Genomic DNA, 26,960 nt, shown 5'->3' on the forward strand with positions numbered 1-26,960 from the left:
CTGTAATTCACCTTCAAGGCTCTTTTTCCCAGAGTCTGATTATGCATATGCTGCAGAAATAGTTTTGTTGGTACAGACAGCTATTTACATACTTATTCATTAGGTATTTACCAGATATCTACTATTATCTACTGTCTACTTTGTATTAAGCACTGGGTAGTAGACATTATCCTTTCTGATAAGAGCTCATGTTCTTGAGATAACTAGTACATTATAATTTATATGTAATTGCATATATTATATATGATATATGATATATAGCACATAATATAATAACTCATAATGCATGGTTTATAATTTTGTAAACTAGGAAGGAGAATTATGACAATGTGCCTTTGAGCTTGTAATCATCTCTTAGAGAGCAACAAAGATAATAATGGAGATCATGTTTACTGAGATATTTTTTGTTTATCACAAGGCCTAATGTATACCATTCATATCTTTAGCCCCTAAGACATTGGTTAGTGCAGTGTAGGCTCTCATTAAATATTTCTTGAATGAATGAGTACACTAATCCAGCTGTCAGTTATTTTATGGTGATCAGAAATGTATTTATGTGTTAATAATTATTAAATGTAGATTATTAGGCAGGATCTTATATTGTTACATCTATCTGTAAAATAATTAAAGAGGTTTTGAGGAACATATATATTTGTTAATAACATCTTCATTCACAAATGTATTATTATGCATAATCTGGGAAGCTTTGAATATTACATGGCCTTTTTTAGTTTATTCTTTCTTATACACGTCTTATGCATTAATATATTATATTATATTTGTATTACTCTTTATTACAGTTAAAACTATTAGAGAAATAGAACATATCTAAGGGGCCATGTCTGAATCTATCCATTACTTCTGTATGTGTGGGCTGCAGAGCAATGGATCAGGACACAGTGTGAACACTTCAGTCAGATTCAGATACCAGGTTAGATTCAGATACCAGGTTTTTTTGAGCATTTATCTTACATTTAATCAGTGGTCTTCTGCCTTTCATCATTAATCAAAGATATGTGTGGCCTGACTTCTGCAGTCAGATATCTTTGTTGTGACTCCATATTAATTTTACAGTTACTCTACTATGTTTTGTTAGCTGATTTTACCTTTTAAAATCAGTTCAGGAGAATAAGGCTACTTTCTTTTTTCTTTTTAAAAAATAAAGATAGCCTACTTTTGCTGCCTCAGCTGAGTATTAAATTCAGGGAAAAAATCTCAATCATCCTTTGTTAAGATAGTTTATTTAAATGACAATGTGTGTTTTGAAATTTAAACCTTATTTAAACATTAGGCTCTACTGGACTGTGTTTGTTGAAAGTAATATTATACTTACCAATAGATCTAAGTTTCTTCCTTTGTAATAAGTGTTGGTAAAAAGTCAGTTGTCACAGTGACTAAAGAGAAGTTAATAAATATAAATAAGTTAATAATAGAGATATTTGTTTTATAGAGCATGTTTATATTACAGCTTTTTTATGTAAATAAGTAAAAAATATAGGTTTTCAGTAATTAAATGTCCAGTATAGAATTTTAAAAGAATAATTAAACTTTATTATAAAGGAACAATTTAAAAGCATTAGACTTTTAAAATATTTAAAATTCAAGTGTAATTAACAGCATTATATTAGTTTCAGGTGTACAATATAGTAATTTAACAATGATAGTAATTCAACAATTCTTTATATTGCTCAGTGTTCATCACAGTAAGTGTGCTCTTCATTCCCTTCATCTATTTCACTCATTCTCTCCCTTCCCCTGACTTATAGTCTGTATTAAAGATTCTGTTTTTCTGTTCATCTCTTTTCTTTGATCGTTTCTTTTGTTTCTTAAGTTCCACACGTGAGTGAAATCATATGATATTTGTTTTTCTCTGATTTATTTCACTTAGCATAAAATCATTAGATTTGTGTTGAACTTATAATTAGATTTGAAGGACACAAGCTTTGTAATATTTTTGATACACTGGAGTAAGAATAGACCTTCCAGAGTACTCTGTTTTATTGGAGAAAATGGGAAAAATTATATATGATATCAGTAAGTTTTTATAGATTTTTAATGTTTATTTACTTTTTGAGAGAGAGATAGAGTGTGCACATGCATGTGTGAGTGAGGGAGGGGCAGAGAGAAATGGAGACACAGAATCCGAAGCAGCTCCAGGCTCTGAGCCATCAGCATGAGTCCCATGAGGGGCTCAGACTCACGAGCCACGAGATCATGACCTGACCTGAAGTCAGACACTTAACCGACTAAGCCGCTTAGGCACCCTATGATAATAGTGATTTTTAAGCTTAGATGGCCTAACAAAATTTTATATAAAATGATATAGATATACTTTATATCTTTAATTGCATACTTCTTACACGTGAGTAAAATTTGTTTCTACTAACTTAAGTGTTATTTAACAGGTGAAGGAAATGGATGTTTCACTTTTTTTCTTTCAAGTTTTTATTTAATTCCAGTTAACATACAGTGCAATATTAGTTTCAGGAGTAGAATTCAGTGATTAATCACTTATGTACAATACTCAGTGCTTATCACAAGTGCCTTCATTAATACCCATCACCTATTTAGCCTATCCCTGTGACTATCTCCCCTCCAGTAACCATCAGTTTGTTTTCTGTAGTTAAGAGTCTGTTTTCTAGTTTGCCTTTCTCTTTCTTCCCCTATGTTCATCTGTGTTGTTTCTAAAATTCCACATATGAGTGAAATCATATGGTATTTGTGTTTCTCTGACTTTTTTCACTTAACATAGTGCTGTCTAGCTCCATCCAAATCATTGCAAATGGCAAGATTTCATTATTTTTTTATTGCTGAATAATATTCCATGTTATATATTTACCACCTCTTCTTTCTCCATTCATCAGTCAGTGGAGACTTGGGCTCTTTCCATAATTTGGCTATTGTTGATAATGCTGCTATACATTGGGGTGCATGTATCCCATACCCCTTGGAATAAGGACCTACATATAAGAATTTAATTGTTGAATTAAAAACACATAATACTGTTAACAGTAAATGCAGTTGATCTTTTAAAAACTTTGTTTTGGTAATTGACAGTATTTGATAATTTTCTGGAGGAGTGTTTTGTAGCCTGAGATATTGCAAGAGAAGAATTTGTGGAATGTTCTGCCTTGGGTCAACCTACAGATTTTCTATCTGACAAAAAAAATACATAAAGCTTTTGAATCATTTGGCAGAATTAGTATAGAAACTGAGACATTGTCACAGAAAGCAATTAAGGAAATTTCATATATTCTTGGAATTTTACTATAGTCTCTCAAACCTAGTAGAAATAATAAAACTATCTTAAAGCAAAAGAAGAGCAACTGGAGTATGTATTCTTCTTAGTGTTCATTCTTACTTGAAATTATACAGTTCTTTCTGAAATAAGATGAAATTTTAGTTACCTTAAGATGGTTAAATGTATTTTTGATTTTAATAATTTTGCTTATTTGATAAACATTTAGTATATATGATGAAAATATTGTGTTTTCACACAATTAATAACACCATAGAAATATTATTTCATCTCCTATGGATGTCATTTAAACATTTTTAGTTTTAATTTCAGGAAGTTCATACCGTTATTTAAAGAAAGTCATGGTATAATGAACCACCATGTACTTATCATGTAGTTTCAAGAATTGTCAATTCATGGAGAGTTTTTTTTCATTTATACCTCCTCCCAGTTATTTTGAAGCATATCCTGGACATTATTTAATTTCATCAGTACATATTCTATTAGGTATATCTAAATGATAAGAACTTAAGAAATTATATTTTTGGTATACCAAATGACCATATATGTCATCTAAACTGAGATCTTTAGAGTTCAACAAATGCCATACTTGGTTTAATTCTGGTCAAGTCTGGCTAACAGGTATACTAGAAAAATCCTGGGCCCACAGGGACATGTATCTTATATATTTCCTATCGTCTGAACTTGCAAGGTTTTTGACAGAAAAACCTTCTAAACAATATCCAATATCCTTATCTTTATTTCTACAGCTCATTTTCATGCTGCTTATGCTATGTTTATTTTGAAACCTACTCATTATTCTCATTTCTTTGTAGGTGCACTGTTGCTTTATTTTCCTGCCTCAATTAAACCTACATATCTTCGTAGGCCCCATATCTGTTTTAGTTCTTATGTGAACTATTTCCTGACACCTGTAGCTTAAAGCAACCTTGCCTTCTTTTGAATCCCCAAAGATAGCAATTCCCAAAGTCTGTTGACAGAACACTAGACCTTCAACATGTTGTGCAAATCAGGATGCCCTGGTCAGATATACTCAGGAAATGCTGTCCCCTATTGAAGAATGGTAATGATGATTAACGTTTTAATGCTGCTTTAAATTTATTTACTGCATTTCTATAGTTCCCATATTTATTTGATTATAGATCTCTTTTATTTGAAACACTTTGAAAATGATTTTTTCTTCCATCTTTTTTTTAATGCTTATTTATTTATTTTGAGACAGAGAGAGCATGTGCATGAGCAGGGGCGGGCCAGAGAGAGAGAGCAAAAGAGAAAATCCCAAGCAGACTCTGCACTGTCAGTGTGGAGCCCAACATGAGGCTCTGTACCATGAACTGTGAGATCGTGACCTGAGCTAAAATCAAGAGTCAGATGTTTAACCTACTGAGCCACCCGGGTGCCCCATTTGGGAATGTTTTTATAACATGTAATCTTTGCCTCTGCTAAGACACTTAACTTTCTATCTTATTGTATGCATTTTCTGTTTACTTGTTCTATCTTTGCCATTAGACAGTGATCCCCTTGAGAGCAAAGTTATTCAGCTTGATTTGGACTAAGGAATTAAAGTCCACATGGAAAGTATAATATATCCGTTATGTTCTAGCTAACTTAAAAATATTACTGATGTTTATTTTAGTTTCTTGTAATAACTCCAGGGCTCCTGGGTGGCTCAGTTGGTTAAGTGTCTAACTCTTGATTTCAGCTCAGGTCATGATCTCATGGTTGTGAAATTGAGCCCTGTAGCAGGCTCTGTGTTGGGTGGGCATTGAGCCTGCTTAAGATTCTGTCTCCCCCTCTGCCTCTGCCCCACTCATGCTCTCTCTCTTTCTCTCTTTCAAAAAACCCCCCAAACCAACACCCCCCCCAAAAAAAACCCAACTCAGTTTGCTAAAAATGAAAAACCTTTATCACAGCTATTTTTTGGTTTCAAAGCATCATTGGTTTTCCTCCAAGATGTTTAGTTAACCAATACAGTTTAGAATGTAGTACACCTCTGTTACAGGTCATAAGAAGGAAAAATTTATTAATACAGGATCAGTACTGATCTCACGGAAAAATGATATAGGCCTGAGATGGAAATTAATAGTGTTTGGTGAATATTTAAAGAAATGAATATATGAATGCATATACAAATGAAGTTTCTCTTACATATTTTGTTGGAGTAAAGCCAGAAATTTTCTGAAATAGGAGTTTATTTGAAAAATGTATGTTTGTATTAATCAGCTCTTGAATCTCTCTCCTGTATCTGGAGTGTTTCCCCTTTTGAGAATAGGAGGTTCTGTTTTATGAGCCTTTAGCAAGTACAAACTATCAGTGAATTTAGATAAAAATGAATAGGAGACGGAATCATTATTATTCTTTCTTAATGCTTTTGTTTTTTTCTTTTTTAGTTGATATTTTTTGAGACATCTTTGCCATATAGTCCTAAATGGTTCCCTCTACGTTTCTGGACCCACTGAGTAGTTGAAATAAGTGTTATTTAAGTATTAGTCTATCTTGTATTCTGTGAATTGTGCATGATAAGAAGAGATCTGGAGGGATTGGCAGTGTATATCGTATTGCAGTCAGGGGCCTTATAAGTGACATACAGCTTTATAAGTAAGTCTTGGTCAAGTGGTTTGAGACCCCAAGAAGCGAGTTTTTAGTAATTCCTGATCCATTAGGATTATTACCTATTCTGTCAATGTAGTGTTTGTAAAATAGCTCTCATGATTTGGGGATGCTATAAAGTCTTTTTAAAGTGAATTTCATTAAATCTGAAAGGTATGTTACTAAAAAATGTTGAAAAATGAGGTAGTATAAAGGTACAGCTGTCATTTCTGGGCATAAAAAATGGAAATAAGTGTAATAAACTGTGCATTAAAACCCAGTGATGTCTTTTGAGGACAGATGTTTAGTATAGTTGGCAGAAGGCAGGATAGTGCATGACCTTGGGAGAATAGGACTGGAGGGTGTATGAGATTGGGCTTTTGGGATTCCATAATATTCTGGGGTTTTTTATTTATTTTGTTTTGGGTACTGCTTATGTATGTATATGTTCACTTTGTTGATTTAGGAACTTCCATATGTACATTATATTTGGGTGTATAGTTTACATAAAAAAAAGTTGAGAAAGCATCAACAACAACAACAACAAAAGTTTGTGAATTCTCTCTTCATATTCTGAATACTGTCCGTTGTAGCATTTTACAACACGTCTTCCCATTCATCCCTTCATCTATGAATACCCTGACCAATAGTAGTAACATACCGCATTTTATACTTCTGTGGAGAAGAAACTTATTCTTAGTTACATATTATTTTACTTGACTTGAAAACCCTAGAGATTGGATTTGTTTGAATGATGTAGGATTGGTAAGATTGATGATATTAGGCAAATATTTGTATTAGGGAGTTCATCATTTTTCAAATGTTTGAATATTCAAATAATTGTCTCTGAAATATTGCTTCACCTAAAGTGACTTATATCAATATGAACAAAATATTTAAGATCAAGGAAAAAATGAGTCATTTCCTAACTTGAAAGAAGCTTTTTTTCTTTTAATTACTGCATCTTCCCACTGTTCTTTTATACAGACTGAAACTTTTAACAGGTGGAATGAGTCATGTTTTATATGTGTTTCTCTGAATTTGGGTTATCCCATGTGTATAAGCCATTCTGCCTGGGACACTGAAAAGGTGCAGCTGAGCCAGTAGGCATACTGAGAATAGCATTTGTTGTAGTCTATTTGCCTGTGCCACATAGTGTTTCTCCAGTGATTGGTTTCTAGTTCTTGAAGAAATAGGACCAAAGGCCACATAGAATAACAGATTCTCCACCTAATGAGGATAATGTTTTGATCATGGAAGCATTTGATTTCTAAAGTAGTTTAAAAAGCTCTTGTAAAATGCAATTGTGAGTGCCTCAGTTATATATGAATACAATAATGGGACTGTAAAATAAGTAGAGACACCTGTGTCTCTCAGAGAAGCATCATGGGAATTTGTGCCAGAGGGTGGAAGGATCAGGTAAAGAGAGCTGATAAGAGAACTAGAAACGGAATGCAGCCAATATAATGAGAAAGGAGACACCTTTGTATTCGTCTGTACAGAAACAGTGGCCTTGAGCAGCTGTCTGGTGTGGAAATTCAAAACCCATGTGCGATTAAGAAAACAAAAGACAAGGACTGATAGATGTCATTAGCAGTCATTTCCACTGTGCTTAAATTGAAAGATATGAAGTCTCTGGAGAGACCAGAAGATTGTACAATAAGTAACTCTTTTCAGTGGCCTCTGTTTTTACTTTGAGAAGGGAAATTTATTCCTTATAATCCTAATGCTATTTCTTAGTGTTACTATGTGTGTTCTTGATTTATGTTACTGATGAATTAACAAAAAGAATGAATTTAAAGGATCTTAAAAATGCAAGGTTATTTTTAGTTTTGGAAAGAAGAGGTTTCCTTTGTATGTTTAGAAGCAAATCTGTAACATTTATTAGGAGAGATTGGCAGGTTAATGTGAGATCTAAGCCCAGGTCAAGTTAAAAGTCAAATCTATTCCTGTTCTTTCAGGTTCCCATCTCTATACTGCCATGATGTTTTCACAGCCTGGGCAGGTGCCCAGTACAGAGTGGACACTCAGGGGATATGTGTGCAGTGAACTAGCTTGTGACTTTCCTGTCCTCTCCACATAATTCCCACACTTTGAACCCCACAATGGCAATACCTTTAAGTTCATGATACATTTACATACATGAAAAGTAAAGTAAAAATAAGAAAGCTCATGGAACTTTAAGAGGGTCATTAATCAGTTACAAGAAAGTCAAATCTCTGAAGTGGTATTTAATATTTTATGTGCTTATATGTCTTTCTGGAGAGGGTGTTAAGAGTTTTTTTTTGTGGAGTTCATAGAATATGTGGTCTTTTGTGACTGATTTTTTTTTTTTATTGAACATAGATAATCGTAGTTCATCCATGATGTAGGATTTATCAGTTCTTCTTTAAAAAGTTAAAAAAAAAATTTTTTTAGAGCAGGTTTTATTTTTATTTTTATTTGAGAAAGAGCATGTGTGCAAGCTGGGGAGGAACAGAAGAAGAGGGATATAGAGAGAATCTTAAGCAGACTCCACACTAGGCAGAGCCCAGTGCAGGGTTCAGTCTTACAAACCATGAGATCATGACCTGAGCTAAAATCAAAAGTTGGATGCTTGACCAACTGAGCCACCTGAGTGTCCCAAGAGCAGTTGTAAATTTACAGCAAAATTGAACAGAAGGTATAAAAATTTCACTGTCCCTACACATGCCTAGCATCCCCCATTATCAATGTTATTCATGAGAGTGATACTTTTGCTACATTGACACATCATATTCAACCAAAGTTCCTAGTTTTACCTTAGGGTTCAGTCTTGGTTTTGTACATTTTGTGGGTTTGGAGAAATGTATAATGATATACATCCATCATTGTAATATCATACAGAGTATTTTTACTGCCCTAAAAATCCTCTGCTCTGCCTGTCCATCCCTGCCCACCCCATCCTACTCCCATCAGCAACCAAAGACCTTTTTGTTATCTCCATGGTTTTGCATTTCCTAGAATGTCATATAGTTGGAATCATATAGTATGTAGCCTTCTCAGATCGACTATTTAGTAATATGATTCCAGTTTCTGCCATGTTCTGCCTGACTTCAAAATTTACTATCAAGCTACAGTAATCAAGACAATGTGGCCGTGGCAAAGAATATACAAATAGATGAGTGGAACGGAATAGAGAGCCCAGAGATAGATCTTTGACAAAGGAACAAGGGTAGTACAGTGGAGCGAAGATAGCCTCTACAGCAAATGGTGCTGGAACCCCTGTACATTTACATGTGAAAAACTGAGGCCAGACACAGCCCATACATTCTTTGCAAAAATGAACTCAAAATGGATCACAGACCTAAATGTAACACACAAAAGTATCAAGTTTGTAGAAGATAACATAGAGAAAACCTAGATGACCTTAAGTATAGTGATGACTTTTAGATACAACAGCAAAGGTACAATTCACGAAAGAAATAGTTGATATGGTGGAGTCCATTAAAATGCAAAACTTATGCTCTGCAAGAGACAGCATCTAACGAATGAAAAGGCCAGCCATAGATTAGAAGAAGGCTTTTGTAAAAGAAACATCTAATAAAGGACCATTATTCAAAATATAAAAAGAATGCTTAAAACTCAACAAGAAGAAGCAACTGAAGCACCTTAAAAAAATGTGTCCAAAACCTCAACAGACACAACACCAAAGAAGATAACACAGATGGCGAATAAGCATATGAAGAGATGTTCCACATCATATGTTACTAGAGAAATTCAAATTAAAACGAGATACCACCACACCCCTATTAGACTGACTAAAATCTAGAACACTGACAATAAACATCCAAGTGCTGACAAAGATGTGGAGCAACAGAAACACTCATACATTGTTGGTGGGAATGTAAAATAATACAGCCACTTTGGAGAATAACAAAACTAGACATATTCTTACCATACAATCTAGCAATCACACTCCTTGGTATTTACCCAAAGGTGTTTTAAACTTATGTCCACTTATAAAACTTGTACAGTTGTTTATGGCAGCTCAATTCACACTGCAAGCAAGATGTTCTCAGTAATGGATAAATAAACTGGGATTTGCAGACAATGGAATGTTACTCTTCATTTCTTTTTATTGCTGAATAATATTTAATTGTATGGATAATACCATATGTATGTATTCATCAGGTGATGGGATGGACATTTTGTTTGTTTCCATTTTTGGGCTATTATGAATAATGTTTTCATGAATGAAAGGTTTTTGTGGAGACATACACAATTGACCCTTGAACAACATGGGAGTTAGGGGCACCAAATCACACACAGTCAAAATCCACATATAACTTTTGACTCTCCAAAAACTTAGCCTACTGTTAATCAGAAGCCTTAGCAATAGCATAAACAGTCCATTCATACCTATTTTGTATGTTATATGTATTATATACTATATTCTTACAGTAAGTTAAAGTAAATAAAATGTTACTATGAAAATCATAAGGAAAATACATTTACAGTAGTGTTCTATAAAAAAAAACTGTGTAAAAGTGGACCTGTGTAGCTTAAACGCATGTTGTTTAAGGGTCAACTGTATTTTCAGCTATCTAGGGTATAGGTATTTGTGTGGATGTGTGAGTATGCACTGAGGATTTCTGAGTCATATGGTAATTCTACCCTTAACCATTTGAAGAGCTGCAAGGCAGAGTGGCTGCACCAGTTTACATTCCCACCTTCAGTGTATGAAAGTTCCAATTTGTTCCTATTCTTACCAGTGATTGTTACTACCTTTCTTTGATTATAGCCATGTTAATAACTCATGAAATGGTATCAGATTGTACTTGGATTTGTGTTTCCCTGATGGCTAATGATGTTGAGCATCTTTTCATGTGTTCATTCAATAACATGTATCTTCTTTGTCAATGTTTATGAATTCTTTGTGTTTTCTTTATTGAGTTGTTATAGTTCTGTTTCTATTCTGGATACAAGCCAGTTATTAGACATATATTTTGTAAAATTCCATTCTAAGTTTGTTTTCTTTTTTAGTGATATCCTTTGAAGCACAAATGTTTTAGTTTTGTGAAGTCCAGTTGATCTATTTTTTCTTTAAAAATTTTTAAATAAATGTTTATTTATTTTTGAGAGAGAGAGAAAGAGACAGAGTGCGAGCAGGGAATGGGCTGAGTGAGGGGGAGACACAGAATCTGAAGCAGGCTCCAGGCTCTGAGCTGACAGCATAGAGCCTGACGCAGGACTCAATCTCATGAACTGTGAGATCATGATCCTGAGCCAAAGTCGGATGCTAAACCTACTGAGCCACCCAGGTGCCCTATCTATTTTTTTCTTTTATCACTAACACCTTTGGTGTCATATCTGAGAAAGCATTGCTTAATCTAAGGTTATGAAGATTTACCACTATGTTTTGTTCTAAGAAGTTAATACTTTTAACTTTTTTTTGTAGTTTTATGATTTTATTAAAACAAACATGACATGTACATAAGCTGTTTGTGTTTTCATTTTCTTTGCTGTGCGTCCTGGCCTTGGGATTGGTGGCTCTGATGGCCAATTGGGCTGCTCTTTCCACAGGAGCTTTGTGGTTCTTGGAGGAGACACTGTGAGCAATCTCTGCTCAGTAAGATTTGTTACACATCAGCAGCACTTTATGACATTGTGGACTAGGAACTTGTAGAAGCCACTGGGCAGCATGTGCTTTGTTTTGTTGTTGCTCCTGTAACCAGTGTTGGGCATCAAGATCTGGCACCCTGTTGTCAGTGCCTCTGGGTTTACACCTGTAATTTACACCTTAATTTTGACATATCAGTCTGATGGGTGCCGGATGAACTTCTTGGTCTTCTTTTTTATGATCTTGGACTTAGCCAGAGGTCTTAGGGCAGCCATGATGACAAGTAGGAAGAGATGGCACCCACCCTACAGGCAGTGCCGAGGAAGAGAGCAGTACTTTTAACTTTTTCATTTAAGTCTTTGATTCACTTAGTTAATTTTTGTATGCAGTGTGTGTGAGGTCAGGTTTCAGTTTCATTCTTTGGCATGTGGATATGGAGTTGACCCATCATCATTTGTTGACAATACTATTCTTTCCCCATTGACTTGTCCTACTACCCTTGTTGAAAGTTAATTGACCATAAATGCAGACATCTGGTTTTTTCAAAAAAGTCTGAAATCTTTTGAGTTGTCTTTACCAAGAAAAATAAGGCAGAGTGTTACAGAGAATAGTTAAATCCTTTGTTTTTCAAAATGGGTTCAGGTCACCTCTCCATTAGGGATCAACATTATGGGAGGATGCCATCTAAAATTGCATCAGTCTCCTGTGCCTTTAAAAATATTTCTTTAGTAATGGAGGAATCTTCATTTAAAGTGTTTTTCTTGGATCTTACCTTTATTTAAATTTGGAAATCTCGGTATTTTAAATATACAGTTCTCTTATTTTGTTCACAAACATTGTAAAACATGTTGGAATTAGTCCTAGTATTATAGAGNCCCCCTCCCCCCAGTTTTCAAAGTTTAGCTGGAAGCAATGGTTAATTTTTAAAGGAGTCATGCTTATAAAGTTGGGATAGTGCTGAGTGGCTGATGGTCTGGTGATTCCAGCTGTAAAGTGTTTTTTTGGAGAACAGAGAAACAATTTACTTTCATTCTAGTACATATAATTCTTGAGGTCCACTGAGTTTGTAAAAACATTGACTCAAAAAGTGAAATGAAGAATTGTGAACTACATTTTTCCTTTCGTATCTTCTAGGATTTGGAAAGGAGAGTATACTTTATTAAGATCTATTGAGATAAAATTGTTACCAGAATTGATCGAGAGTTAGATTACATTGACTTTAAAGTTCAGGGCATTAGCTACTTTTAATGTAATGGTGCAGTTCACAAGTATTTATTTCTGTTTTTCATTTGGTTCTTTTTTTCATGACATTTTGAAAGGTGGAAGTTGTCAAAGACATTTAAAAGGGGGAAATTTTCTTATAGGCCATTCTCCATATTCTATGGAATATGTATATGAGTTAGTTTACTCAATGGGATTACAATAATTAAATATTTGTAGGGACTGCACAACACATGTTAGAGTGTATTGTCTGTACTATTTTAGGGGACCTTGGTCCTTTTCTATGTGTCCATAATGTGTATCCATAATGTTCATTCAGTGGATATATCACAGTTGCCTAGATGTCAGTTTTCCCACAATTCAAAACATCTCAAACACAACCCTTTAAAACCTGAAATAAAGAAAAAGTTGTTGTTGTTGTTTTTTTAAAGATGAGCAAAAATTAGAAAGCTCATAGAAAGCTTTGTGTTTCATTTGACATATGGATCTTTTCTTAGGGCCATTATCTTCTTTATAAGTTCTTTGTCTTCTTTATTTTACTTTATCAAGTAAAGTAAATTGTCAAGTTGGTTCCCATATAACACCCAGTGCTCATCCCCACAGGTGCCCTCCTCCATGCCCATCTCCCCCTCCCCCCCCACCCATCAGTCTTCAGTTTGTTCTCAGCATTCAAGAGTCTCATGGTTTGCCTCTCTCCCTCTCCCCCACTATTTCCCCCTTTCTTCTCCCCATGGTCCTCTGTTAAGTTCCTCCTAATCCTCCTATACGTGCAAACATATAGTATTTGTCTTTTGTCTTCTTTAAAAAGGAAAACTCAGGGTGACTGGTTGGCTCAGTCAGTTAAGTGTTCATCACTTGATTTTGGCTCAGGTCATGATCTCAACAGTTTGTGAGTTCGAGCCCTGCATCGGGCTTCACACTGACAAGTGAGGACCTGCTTGGGATTCTTTCTTTTCCTCTCTCTCTCTGCTCCCCCTCTACCTGAGTTCTCTTTCTCTCTCAAAATAAATAAATAAACTTAAATAAATAAAAAGGAAAACTCAAAATAGACGGCAGTTGCAGGAACTCAAATGAAAACTACTGTGTCATGGAAGTGGCAGCAATGTGTGCTTTTTTAGTGCTTGCGAACCCAGTAGCACTAGTACTTCAGAATGGTGACTGTTGCTACTCAGAAGGCTTTCTGAGTCAGAAAGCATGTAATGTACGTTTACAGAAGATATCTATGTTTTTGAAAGATTCCTATTAAAAATGTCTTTAAAGGGGCGCCTGGGTGGCTTAGTCGATTAAGCGTCCGACTTTCGCTTAGGTCATGATCTCGCAGTTTGTGGGTTCGAGCCCCGCGTCGGGCTCTGTGCTGACTGCCGGCTCAGAGCCTGGAGCCTGTTNTCTTTAAAATGACAGATCTGGCTTTTAGGTGAGCATACTATTTGAGTATTTGAAAAATTTTCTTAATTTGTTCAGACATATTTATCAAGCTGTGTTCAGATGTTATTCTAGGCAGCAGAGATTCAGCAGTGAACACAATAGATAAAAATTCTTTTTTTTTTTTTTTTTTACTGTTTTATTTATTTCTAGGAGAGAGAGAGAGACAGCGTGAGCAGGGGAGGGTCAGAGAGAGAGGGAGTCACAGACTGAAACAGGCTCCAGGCTCTGAGCTGGCAGTCAGCACAGAGCCCGACGCGGGGCTCGAACCCACGAACCGCGAGATCATGACCCAAGCGAAAGTCGGACGCTTAACCGACTAAGCCACCCAGGCGCCCCTAGATGCAAATTCTTGACCTTACATACCCCCCTAATCAAGTGAGAGGAAGATAGAAAATAAATTAAAAATAATAAATATATCACAGAACATATACACTATATTTTTTATTGAGAGTATGTCTCAAAGTAGTTTATTGTTGTTCTTTTTCTCCTTAATTAGTATGCTTTTGGATAAAAAATGATCATGCATTGATAACTGTATTCCTCTTAGCATCAGTAACATAGACCGTGACTTTCTGCAGATAGCAAATTGTCAGGTGTGCAGATACTTGTGGAAAGATAAACCCCAAGTTCTGTAGTTTAAGCTTTTTGTGTTGCCTGATTTTGTAGTTGCCTTTGAGTAGTCCCTTTAAAGCTATTTTGTGACTCGGTGGAATATGATTTTGTGTAGTTGACGATGAGGGCATTGGACTCAAAGACCTTATTGGCATAGCTAGGAGGGGAGAGGCCAGCCTCTAGAATGACAGACATCACTTAGTTGACTGAATTGTGGTGTGTCTTGGTTAGTAGAGTTCAGGATGATGGCATTGGAGTTTCCATGCATTGATGGTGTCTACTGCCACAACTATGTAATTTATTCTTCTTGAAAGGAAGAACCGCAAAGCAATACTTCCTATTAGTTTGCTATTGGCTGGACTGAAAGCCAGAAGAATGAAGTTGAGTGCTTAATGTAAATACACAATGATGCAAATTAGTTTTCCATCGTCTTTCTATTGAGGCAATCTTTATGAATTAGCTTCACTGGTGCCTTACTTAAGTACTTGTTCTGTTTTATTCTTCCCATCAGTGTATCATCATTTTCTTTTAGGTTTTTTGTCTGTTATCTTTTGCCAATAAATTCATGAACCAGTTGTATCCTTTTTCTTTCTTCTCTAACCATTCTTGCTTGACCTAAAAGCTTTGTTTCCTTTTAGCTTCTCTTTCTTGTTCTAGGAGTAACTGTACAAAGTGCCCAATTTTTGCTAAAAGTTATTACTAGTTCTTCCCAGATTTGTTTCTTATTGGAATGGTGTCAAAACCAAAAGGAAACTGTAGAGGGAAAAAAGTGAACTTCACTTAGCTATTAAAATAATGACTAGTTTTATGGGAATTTTATGTGAGACTTGAGAAAATAAAACCATTTGGTTGTTTTACTTTTATGGCATCAAAATATGATGCGCCAACAGAAAATTTATTAAGAAATATCTTAGTATTGCCATTTCACATTTTTCAGGCTGCTATCCTTGCCCAGGGCCCAACATGAATCCTATTGCTCTTGGGAGCCGTTGGCTTGCTTATGCAGAAAACAAGGTAAGGCGTGGCTCATGTTTGGATTGTTGTAATGGAGCAAGTGTTGAAGAATTTGCCAAAGGTGATTGCCATCCAATAATGAATATTTAACTTACTAGTTTTCCTTTGGTTAGATTTTGGTTTTAATTGGGCACCCAGTAATTATCCTATCTCCCTTTTTGCTTAGGATTAGTATTTGGGCTCAACCTTAATTTTCTAGGCTTGGGTTTTTTTTTGTTTTTTTTTTTAATTTTTATAAGTTTATATATTTTGAGAGAGAGAGAGTGAGTGAGAGAATCCCAAGAAGGCTCCACGCTGCCAGCACAGAGCCCAGTGCTGGGTTTGAACTCACCAACAATGAGATCAGGATCTGAGCCGAAACCAAGAGTTGGAACCTTCACTGACTGAGCCACCCAGGCATCCCTGGGCTTGGTTTTATATAGAGAACTTTACTCCATTGATCTTCAGCATAGCATTGATACTACTTATAATAATTTCTGTGAAGGTAGAAATTAGAGGGCAGGAATGACTTTAAAAAACTTTTCAAAAGTATTAATTTTGAAAGAGAGAGTGCGAGTGGAGGAGGAGCAGAGAGAGAGAGAGGGAGACACAGAATTCAAAGCAGGCTCCAAACTCTTAAATGGGCAGCACAGAGCCTGATGCAAGGCTCAGACTTGTGAACTGTGAGATCATGACCTGAGCTGAAGTTGGCCACTTAACCGACTGAGGCACCCAGGCACCCCAGGAATGACTTTGTTTTTATTGGTAGATTGGGAACTGAGGCATAGTATAATTTAATTGATCTTATTTGTCAACAACTAAATCTAAACAAGGGCTAAACCATTTGTCTTAATAATTATATCATAGGTGATCACATTTTGTTGAATTTTTAATTATCAATTTCATTTATTAAGGTCATAATAGTAACTGAAGATATTAAATTTATATGTTGAAAGTTTTATTTATGTCCAATTCAAAACCAAAGACAAATTGAATTTTCATAAAGAAAATGTGAAATCTGTTTTATGCCATTTAGTGCCCTTCATGTGAATATAGGATGAAATCTAAAAAATATTATGGACTTCAAAGAATATCAAATACTTCAAAGAGTATCAATTTTTGTTTAATTTAGGTTGCTTGTATAGTTATTATATGTTGAGATAATAGCAGAATAATAGAAAATAATGTTTGCTGAAGAGTTCTTGACACAAGTCTGGATATGGTAAGTGCAATAATTTTTTGGAGAAACCACACAGCATGTAAATTTCTAGCCTCTGGAATTCACAAAATCAAGAAACTACTGCAGAAGGTTATTTTGTAGATGAATTCCTTGAAACTTTTTCCTAAATTCTGTTTGCTACAGATAGATACTTTGCATCTTACTGAATGCCATACTTATGCTCCATTCTGTTCTTTCTCCTGATTTTCTAGTATATCTCATTTCAAATTATCTCTTTTCAAATATCTCTTTTCAAATTGCTCTTTTCAAACAAGACAAGAGGTGTACAATTCAGTGTGGTAACATAATGATGTCTTCAAATGTTTAAATCTATAATACATTTCTTTGATTGCTGGAGACATCCAACAAAAAGATGTATAAATTGTTCCTTGGCTCTTGCAGGTGTATTTTCACATGTGGGTAACTACCCATTTAGAATTGTAGGTGTTATGCAAATAGTTACATATTGTTTTCTGGCAGAAGGAACTCCCTTTATAGATGCAAATGGGGTGTGTGTGCCAGTTGTCTTGCTTGTCTTGCCTTTGTAGAGATATGTGTCAATACCCAGCATTACATACAAAGACCAGAAAGCGTAGTGGCATTTGTAAGGAGCTTGTTAATCACATAGCTGTACCATCCTTTGGAAGAAATATTTTCAGATAAATGTCTTTCCAATAGGATCTATGTAAATTCTAGTATTTATTAACAGTTTCTGATTGTTTTACTAACAATTAGTTCGATTCCTTTGGTTTTTGGGCTGAGTGGAATTGCAACAATTAACTGAATTTTGGAGTAACAATTTCTTTTAATGGAAATGCTTTTTGACTAAAATGTTAAACAAGAGGCCATATATACTGATTGGGGTTTTTTTTTGTTTTTTTTTTTTCCAGTGGCTCTCTTTAAATGTACTTTTAACTAGGAAAGCTTACAGAAAACTTGTAAGAATAAATATAGTACAGATAGCACAAGGCACGCCCATATATCTTTTACTCACATTGACCTCTTAATTATTTCAGAGTAAGTTGCATATATCGCATTACTCCTAGATACTTATCAGCCAATTTAATCTTTTTCTTGAGAGAGAGAGTGAGCGAGCGAGAGCTCCCATGTGCACAAGCACAAGTAGGGGAGGGGCAGAGGGAGAGGGAGAGGGGGAGAGAGAGAGAGAATCTTAAGGAGGCTCTACTACAGAGGTCCACATGGAGCTCCATCTCAAAACCATGAGATCATGACCTGAGCCAAAATCAAGAGGCAGACACTCAACTGACTAAGCCATCCTGGCACCCTGCCAATTTAATCTTGATAAAATACTTTAATGTAACTTACCATCCATATTCCAATTGTGTCACTTAACCCTATCATATCATTTGTAAAAATTTTTTGTAGTGCAGGATCCACTCTGGGATCAGGTATTACATTTTTTTGGTATGTCCCCTTAGATTCTTTTAATATGGAAGATTTCACAGTCTTTGTCTTTTATAAAATTGATGATTTTGAAGAATACAACTGTACCACTACCCCTTACCTCCCCACCATTTTTTAGTAGAATGATTTTTAAGGTTTCTCGTGATTATATTCAGGTTATATATTCTGGCTAGAATACTACATGAATATTGTTCTGTACTTTTCACAATATCGCATATGGAGGCATATGATATACATCTGTCCTTTATTGGTAATACTGATTTTGTCAAGATCTTGTCCAGTTTCTGAAGTGAATAATCCCTGTTTTTCCTTCTAACTAATAGGCAGATGGAAAGACCATGGATATATCCTGCTTTTAATCAAAATTTCAGTCTAATTTTAGAATCTATTGATGATTCTTGCCTGAGTCAATCTTTACCATGAGAATTGCAAAATAATAGTTTCCCACCTTCACTCTTCCCATAACCAGTAAGCCCTTGGCTTTCTATTGTAATCAGGAGCTTTATTTTCTCTGTTTTTCTGTATCTGTACTTTTGATATGGACTCATGGATTCCAATTTCCCAATTGTTTTTAATTTTTTTTTTGTCCTTAATTATTTTGATTTTCAAATTGTCCCACAGTTGACCAGAGAGAGCCCTTTTAGGCAGGTTCTTCTGATATTGTGGTATGCCTTTATCAATTTTTTACTTAATTTTTTTTAATTTCCTTACTTGATATCATAAGAATATGTTGAGGTTCATCTAACATTTGCCTTGTCTGAGCCCTGGAATCTGCTACTTCTGATCCTCCTGGTTCCTTTTAATGGGCCATGGCTTAAGATACTTAGCTTTGTCCAGTGGATGTGTTCATTATTACTGGAGTGTTTTTACTTCTGGACAGTTTCAGTGGACAAAGTTTGGAAACACACATACTTTCCATATGTACATAATAGGCAAATATATGAATACATACACATATTTGTGCACCTGTATACACACACGGATTTTGGAAATGAAGAGTAGACATTGGTATTTCCACAGGATACTTTCCTTTCATCCTCCACTTTTTACTTATATGTTCCTTGTTTTTCATAGGAGACTCTGATATCACACAGTTATTTATTTGTTGAATCCTATAATGACAAAAGTAATTGCAGAATTGTTTGCTCACACTACTACAAATATCAAGTCAAATAAGAAGAGTTCAGGATTTTTTTGTAGTTCTCTCCAATCCTGTCGCTGCCCCAAACTGAAGATGTACAGTCAAACAAAACTGTGTTCAGATATTACTTTGATTAGATTGTCCATTATCTCTCCCTTTCTGCCTTCCTTCATTGTTGTTATAGTTTTCGTTTGATATATAATTATGTACACTTTATTTTTATGTTCTATTTACCTGCTTATATAGTTCATTATATGTATTTATATTTCCCTTTCTTTCCAAAAGATTACATAATATACTGGCTCTTTTGTATGTTGCCTTTTAACTTATGTTTTTGTAAATCAGTCCATTTTATAGAGGTTTGCACTACAGAAATTTCTGATTCATCTTTAATTTTGATGAATTGAGTTGCAAATGTAATTTTCTAACAAGGTTAAAGTTTTAAACAATTTCTTGCTTAGTTATGTTTGTGTAGAAATGCTGACTCAGTTTTAGTTGAATTGAAAAAGTGATAGTATTGGTTATTTTCACATATTTGTCCTTGATTATTTTAATTACTGGAAACAGAGAAAAGATGGTAGTATTTCCAAGATAATGTCTTTCATTGTATACACAGCAGGAGGCAGCAGAGGGATAACTTTCATGATTCTTTGAATTTGTATTTATGAATGAATGAGTGAGTGAATGAATGAATGAATGAAGGGGATACTTTTTATTAGCTAAAATGACCACTTTCAAACTCCCTGTTTTCCCCTATGTGAAACCACATTTGCGATCACCTGTCATTTGGAAAAGTCTTCACTACTGACCTTGAAATCTACTTAAGCAACCATTTAGTGTGGCAGCTTGACATCTCATATCAGACTTTTAAAGATATTCTATTATAACATATTATTGCTTTGAGGGATTGTTTTTAATACAGCGTCAGCGATGTAAAATTTTTGATTTTAGAATAAAAGAATAAAAAGGTGACGTTCATTTTTATCAAATGATCATGTTTTAAATTATATAAGCATTTTTGGTTTTATGTTTTGAAAGAGGTAGATTCTTTCTGAATTATGAATGGCTTTTAAAGTAATTCATAACACAATATGGAGTTATTCAGATATTCTACAATTGTCATTTAATTTTTTTTAATTTTTAAGAAATGTTTATTTGTTTATTTTAGAGAGAGAGAGAGCGCAAGCAGGGAAGAGACAGGGAGAAAAAGAGAATCCCTGATACAGGGCTCGAACCCACAAAATGCCAGACCATGACCTGTGCCAAAACCGAGTTGGATGCTTAACCGACTGAGCCATCCAGGCTCCCCTGTTTTATTTTTTAAAAATGTTAAATGTAAAAATCTGGCTAATGAATTAAGAAACCCTAAATTTAGGAAATGTAGGAGCAGTGGAAAATTTAATCCTGGTTTGTTGCTTTAGTCCATGAGAGAATCATGCATGTCAAACTAGTGATTCACTTTGAAAATTGACAGGTTGATTTATTTACATCAGTCATGACTAAGGGCACGTCTTTTTCATTCTGTAGTAATACTAGTAAGCCCTCTGAAGTGGACAGCTACTATATGCGTCATAATTGATTTATGCATAATTTGAGCCACTTTTCCACTGACTTAATTGAAAATGGAAATATGAAAAACTCTTTTGTCTCTTCTTTGGCTTTTCTTTTACTATCTTTATGTAGGAATTAAGAGAACAGAACCTCCAATTTGCTAGGATGTTAAATATTTAATGTTAGAGAGTCAAGTCTAAGTCGTTTGATTATGTTTTTTAAAATTTATTTGTGGCAAGGCTGCCAGATTCCAAATACGACCATTGCAGAGTTTATGAATTCTTAAAGACTATTCATCTTGTAATTAAAAATTGTATTTGAGCCTGACACTGCCTGAGCGGCACCAGTAGATTATAAAAAGGGGGAAAAGTGCCTCAGCAGGGCTTTTAGCTGTTTGTCTGAAACACTCATACAAACATTCCCACCTCCCACCCTCATTCTGCTTGATAAATAAGCTCTGTCTTAATAGCCTGTAGAATTAAACAGTTTAATAGAAATGACTTTCTGGCTTTTCTCTCTCTCTTTTTCCAGTTGATTCGATGTCATCAGTCCCGTGGTGGAGCCTGTGGAGACAACATTCAGTCTTATACTGCCACAGTCATTAGTGCTGCTAAAGTGAGTATTGAGTAGTCCCTGGGAGTTGTGATTTTGTGGAGTAAATATCAGGTTTCTCTCTTGTATTGACATTACCCCTTCCCTTTTCATTCACAAATGTGGACTAAACTTAAGTCAGAATGATTTTGCCACCCATGAGGATTGATGACTAAATAATTAGGTATTTAATCTCTTAAGGTTCATAAATAAGACATTATTTTCTACTACAATGATTATAGGGTTTATATTTACCCAATTTTAAGTATTTAAGTCTGTTAGCTAGGTTAAAGTCTATTATCTAATTTTAACACCTTTGAAAGAAACTGTATATATATGTTATAAGTAGTGACTTCTGGGTTCTTTTTCTGTGATTTCCATCATTCCACCTACACTGACATCCCTTTGTATCTTCGAACATTTATGAATCTTGTTGATGTAAAAACAGTATTATTCCTTAAGAAAACTTGAGTCAAACCCCTGGCACATTCAAAGACTCTTTCATGTCACAGGGCTGCCCTCTGTGTGTTTGTCAAGTGAGCTCTTTTTGTGTGTATGCGAGGGTTAATTTTGATGATGGCTCTTAAACTTTATGCTGATTATAAGGTATTCTTATAATCACTATCCTTTTGAATTGTGAAGTATACAACAAAACAATTCTAATAATAGGGATGACATAGTGAATCTAAATGACAGCATGTAATAGAAAGCACAACTATTCAGAAAAGAACAACAGTTTAAAGCAAACCACAGGGAGGGAATGAAAGGTCACACTGTTTCATGTAAAACAAATACAAAAATACTTCAAGATTGATCACAAGTGCTTACATGATGTGCTTTAGAATGTGTTCCTTGGTTTGATGAGAGAAGCATTACATATTTTTTACTCAGAAAGGAAATCAAATACTGAATGTCTTTATGCTTATAGCACTATATATTTTGGATTTTAGAATGTTCAAAAAAATTGCTTACTATTCTCCATTGTATAGGTAAGAATTACGATGGTTATTTCAGTGAAGAGAAATCTGAGACAGAGTAATTAGCTAGTATCTGTGTTCCTCTATGTTAGTTTATAATAGATCCACAAAATATACCAATGAGATTAGTTCTCAAGTATTATATTCCTCTTAGGCTTATCTGTGCTATACATGTTAATCAGGATAGCTCATTGTATTATCATTTGAACAATTTTCAGTTCCATGGTAGAGGACAACTTTTCAGCTCTCTTTTGCTATGATGTGTTTGTGTGCCTACATAAAAGGAAACTGACCTGCTTTATTCAGTAACAGTTTTGCTGTTTAATTTTTAGCTGAATGTGGACATGTGAGAGGGAGTGAGGCTAGAGTTAATGTGCTTTGAAAAGAAAAGGTTTGAACGCCCCAGTTTTCTATACCACATATTGAGAACTGTGAGGAATAAGCTCATGTCTTTCACATTTAAATTATCAGAAATTATGATGACAACACTTTAATCCAATCAATTCCCAATAGGCCATTGGTTACCGATGGAATTGGTGTTGATTGAAATTCATCATTAGTTCAGGCAGTTGATAAAATTCTGCCATTGACTCCTGAATAAAGTAGTTAATAGTTAATTTTTGTTTAATTGCTTTTGCCTGATTTTTAAAAACATTTTTACTTATTTATTTTTTAAATGCTTATTTATTTTTGAAAGAGAGTGCAAGGGGGGATGTGTGGGGGGCAATAGAGAACCTGAAGCAGGCTCTGTACTGACAGCAGCAAGCCCAATGTGGGACCTGAACTCATGAACCTGGAGATCATGACCTGAGCCAAAGTTGGGCACTCAACCAACTGAGGCACCCACTTTTGCCTGATTTTAATACTTATTCATGTTTCAGTTTATAAATTTACAAAATGAAAGAAAAATAAAACCATGAACATAAAAATTACCCATTTGTTTTCTTTTTTCCCCACATTTTAAATTCCAGTTAGTTAACATACAGTGCAAGGTTGAGTTTCAGGTGTAGAATTTAGTGATTCATCACCCACATATAACACCTGGTGCTCAAGACGAGTGCCCTACTTAATACCCATCACCTATTTGAGCCATCCCCCTGCCCACCTTACCTCCAGTAGTCCTCAGTTCATTGTCTATAGTTAAGAACCTTTCTGATTTGCTTCTGGTTTCCCCCCATATGTTCATTTGTTTTGTTTCTTACACATATGAGTGAAACATATGTTTTTTGTCTTTCTCTGACTTCTTTTGCTCTCTTGTTCTGTCCATATTGTTGTAAGTAGCAAGATTTCATTCTTTATTATGGCTGAGTAATATTCTATTATGTATATATTATATATTCACATCTTCTTTATCCATTCATCAGTGATTGGATACCTGGTCTCTTTCTGTAGTTTGGTTGTTGTTGATTGGATACCTGGTCTCTTTCTGTACTTTGGTTGTTGTTGATAATGCTGCTATAAATACATGTCGGGGTGCCTGTATCCCTTCAAATCAGTATTTTTGTATCCTTTAAGTCAATACCTAGTAATGCGATTGCTGGATTGTAGGTAGTTCTATTTTTTTTTTTTTAATGTTTATTTTTGAGAGAGAGAGGGAAAGAGAGAGCGTGCATGTGAGCACACATGACTTGGGGAGGGGCAGAGAAAGAAGGAGATACAGAATCCTCAGCAGGCTACAGGCTCTGAGCTGTCAGCACAGAGCCTGATGCGGGGCTTGAACTCTCCAACTGCAAGATCATGACTTGAGCTGAAGTTGGAAGCTTAACTGACTGAGCAACCCAGGCATCTCAGGTAGTTCTATTTTTAACTTTTTGAGGAACTTCTGTACTGTTTTCCATAGTGGCTGCACCAGTTTGCATTCCCACCAAAAGTGTAAGGGAGTCTCCCCTTTCTCATATTCTTCACCTGTCTTTTGTTTCCTGTGTTGTTGATTTTAGCCATTCTGACAGGTATGAGATGATATCTCATTGTAGATTTGATTTGTATTTCTCTGACAATGAATGATGTTGAGCATCTTTTCATGTGTCTGTTAGCCATCTGTAAAGTCACCCATTTCTTGATAGTCTTATTGGACTTACCAGGCAGTTAAATCCATATTGTACACTGCCTTTTAAACTTATGTGTAACTTATATGCCATGAAATATTTTTGAAAACATTTTTCATATATAATGTTTATGTAATTATGGACTCTTGTGTTACTATGAATACTTTGAGATTTATTTTAAGATATTAATTTGGTATTTAGCACTAATATTTAGTTAATTACCCAAAATTATACCAGAAATAGAACGATCCTTCATTTCACTTTCAATGTGTGGATATTGTTTATAGGAAAGATTGGAAAGTTGAGATGATTTTGCCTCCTAAGTGATAATTTTTTCTAGTAAGATATTAGATACAAGAAACTTTGTGGGTAAATTAGCCTTCTGAGGTATAAAGCACTTCCAGTTTTCCATGGGAAGGACGTCAAAATTAAGTAGTCTTTGCTATGATTACATTANTTAATATAATTTTTGTATAAATATATAACAAATATATTTATATTAGTGTATTCACTTGTGAAAATTCATCGTGATGTACACTTATAATTCCTGTACTTTTCTGTATGAGGGAATATAAAAGTTTACTAAGAAAAGAACAATCTCACCGATATATCTTCAGACCTAGAAATCTTCTCCAGAGAATGCTCACATTTAAAAGTGAACAATGGCAATATTACAAAGACTCTAACATAGAATAAAAGAATCAGATAATACCTTGTTTTATGATGCAAGATCACCTTGATACTGAATCTTGACAAGAGCATTGTGAAAAAGGAAAACTGTAGGTCTGTCTTAGTCATAAACACGAAAAATCCTGAAAAATCCTAAACAAAATACTCACAGAAAACAATTAAATTATTTGTTGTAAGACTAATGTGTTACAAGCCAGTAGAGATAGTTCCATAATATAAGGCTGGGTTATTACTCAGATTCAGTGATGTAATTTGAACATGAACAGAATAAAGGAGAAAAATTATATGATTATCTTAATGCAGACACAAAAAGGGTTTGATAAAATCAAACATATATGCATTGATAAAATCTTTCAGTAAATAGTGATCATTTCTGGCTCTCTGGAATTCAGTTTTTTTTCCTCAAATTTCCAAATTGTTTAAATGTAGTAAACATAGTTAATTTAAAGTCTTTCTGATAACTCCAATGTCTGGCTTCTTGTTGGGTGTATTTCTGTTGTTTGCTATTTTTGCTGGTTCTCACTAATGATATCTTGACTCCTTGTTTGCCAGAATTTATTTAAAAAATCTGTAGAAACAAACTTGAATTTGAGATACCAGAATTCTGTGGCACTCTCAGTCTTGGATCCTCCTAATCCGGTTTCAGGGATTGCTTAGGAATTTAAAGCTCACCTGAATTAACTCTGGGAGCGTGATTCTTACAGATTAACTCTTATTTCTATTGTTGTGTTTCTTTGTGTCTCAACCAAAAACATGGAGGGAAACCCACTAGATAGATCCCCTTGGATATGACCACCTAATACCACAAGTCCATCAAAAGCACCACTCAGTCTCTTAGAAGCCTCTTCAAGAATCATCAGATTCATNAAAATAAAAAAAAAAGAATCATCAGATTCATCCAGGCCTAAATACCCAGCTTACATGTGTGGGATTTTCTTGTTCTCTAGGATTTTGATCTAGAAACTCTTTACTATCTTGTTAAATATTCAGTACCTTTAAGCAGAGTTTAAAAAAATTCTCCCCAGTTATCCTACTTGTTTTCATTGGTACGATTGATCTGATTTACCTAGCTTGCCATTATTGAAAATAGAAAATAAAATTTTTATTTTCTACCTACCTATTTATCTACCTGGAAATGATAAAAATGATAATTTTTGAGACACAACATGGAAGATATTTAAAAAGCCATGTAGTATGTGCTCCTTAAGAAAATACTAATCTTAAAATTTCACATTGCTTGTTAAATCACTTTTTTCAGAAAGATTAATCATTAATATTTTTCTCTTGCTGATGACAGTTATTTATATGACTTCATAGACTTTACCCACTTTGTTATACAGATGGATTAATTATTAAATTTTTATTCTTTTTTTGGTCTCACTAGATAGTTGTAAGCAAAAATATATTAATTGTATATGTACTTGGATCTCCTTAAAGGAAATAATTTTTTTTACAGTTTCTCTGGATTTTTATAATAGTACTTAAAATGTATCTTTCTACTTCTAGATTTTTCCTTTGCTTTTCCAAATAATTTATTTGGCTTTCCTTATGAAGAATATAATGGTGATGAATTCTCTGTGGCAGTGCTAAGGGAAAAATTTAATACTGAAACATTTCAAATTGGATTATTTTGATACATTT

At 34.5% G+C, this 26,960-nt stretch overlaps 1 protein-coding gene across 1 annotated transcript in view; it reads left to right on the plus strand.

Moving 5' to 3' along the window:
• BCAS3 (BCAS3 microtubule associated cell migration factor) overlaps positions 1-26,960 on the plus strand; it is a 586,605-nt gene that overhangs the window by 138,631 nt on the left and 421,014 nt on the right. The window contains exons 12-13 of the mRNA XM_077745617.1: positions 15,625-15,701; positions 21,548-21,631. Coding sequence (XP_077601743.1) covers positions 15,625-15,701; positions 21,548-21,631 — 161 coding nt within the window. The remainder of the gene's footprint in view (positions 1-15,624; positions 15,702-21,547; positions 21,632-26,960) is intronic.

Source organism: Crocuta crocuta, unplaced genomic scaffold (assembly GCF_008692635.1).
Source record: "Crocuta crocuta isolate KB4526 unplaced genomic scaffold, BGI_CrCroc_1.0 scaffold333, whole genome shotgun sequence".
In the NCBI taxonomy this organism is placed as follows: domain Eukaryota; kingdom Metazoa; phylum Chordata; class Mammalia; order Carnivora; family Hyaenidae; genus Crocuta; species Crocuta crocuta.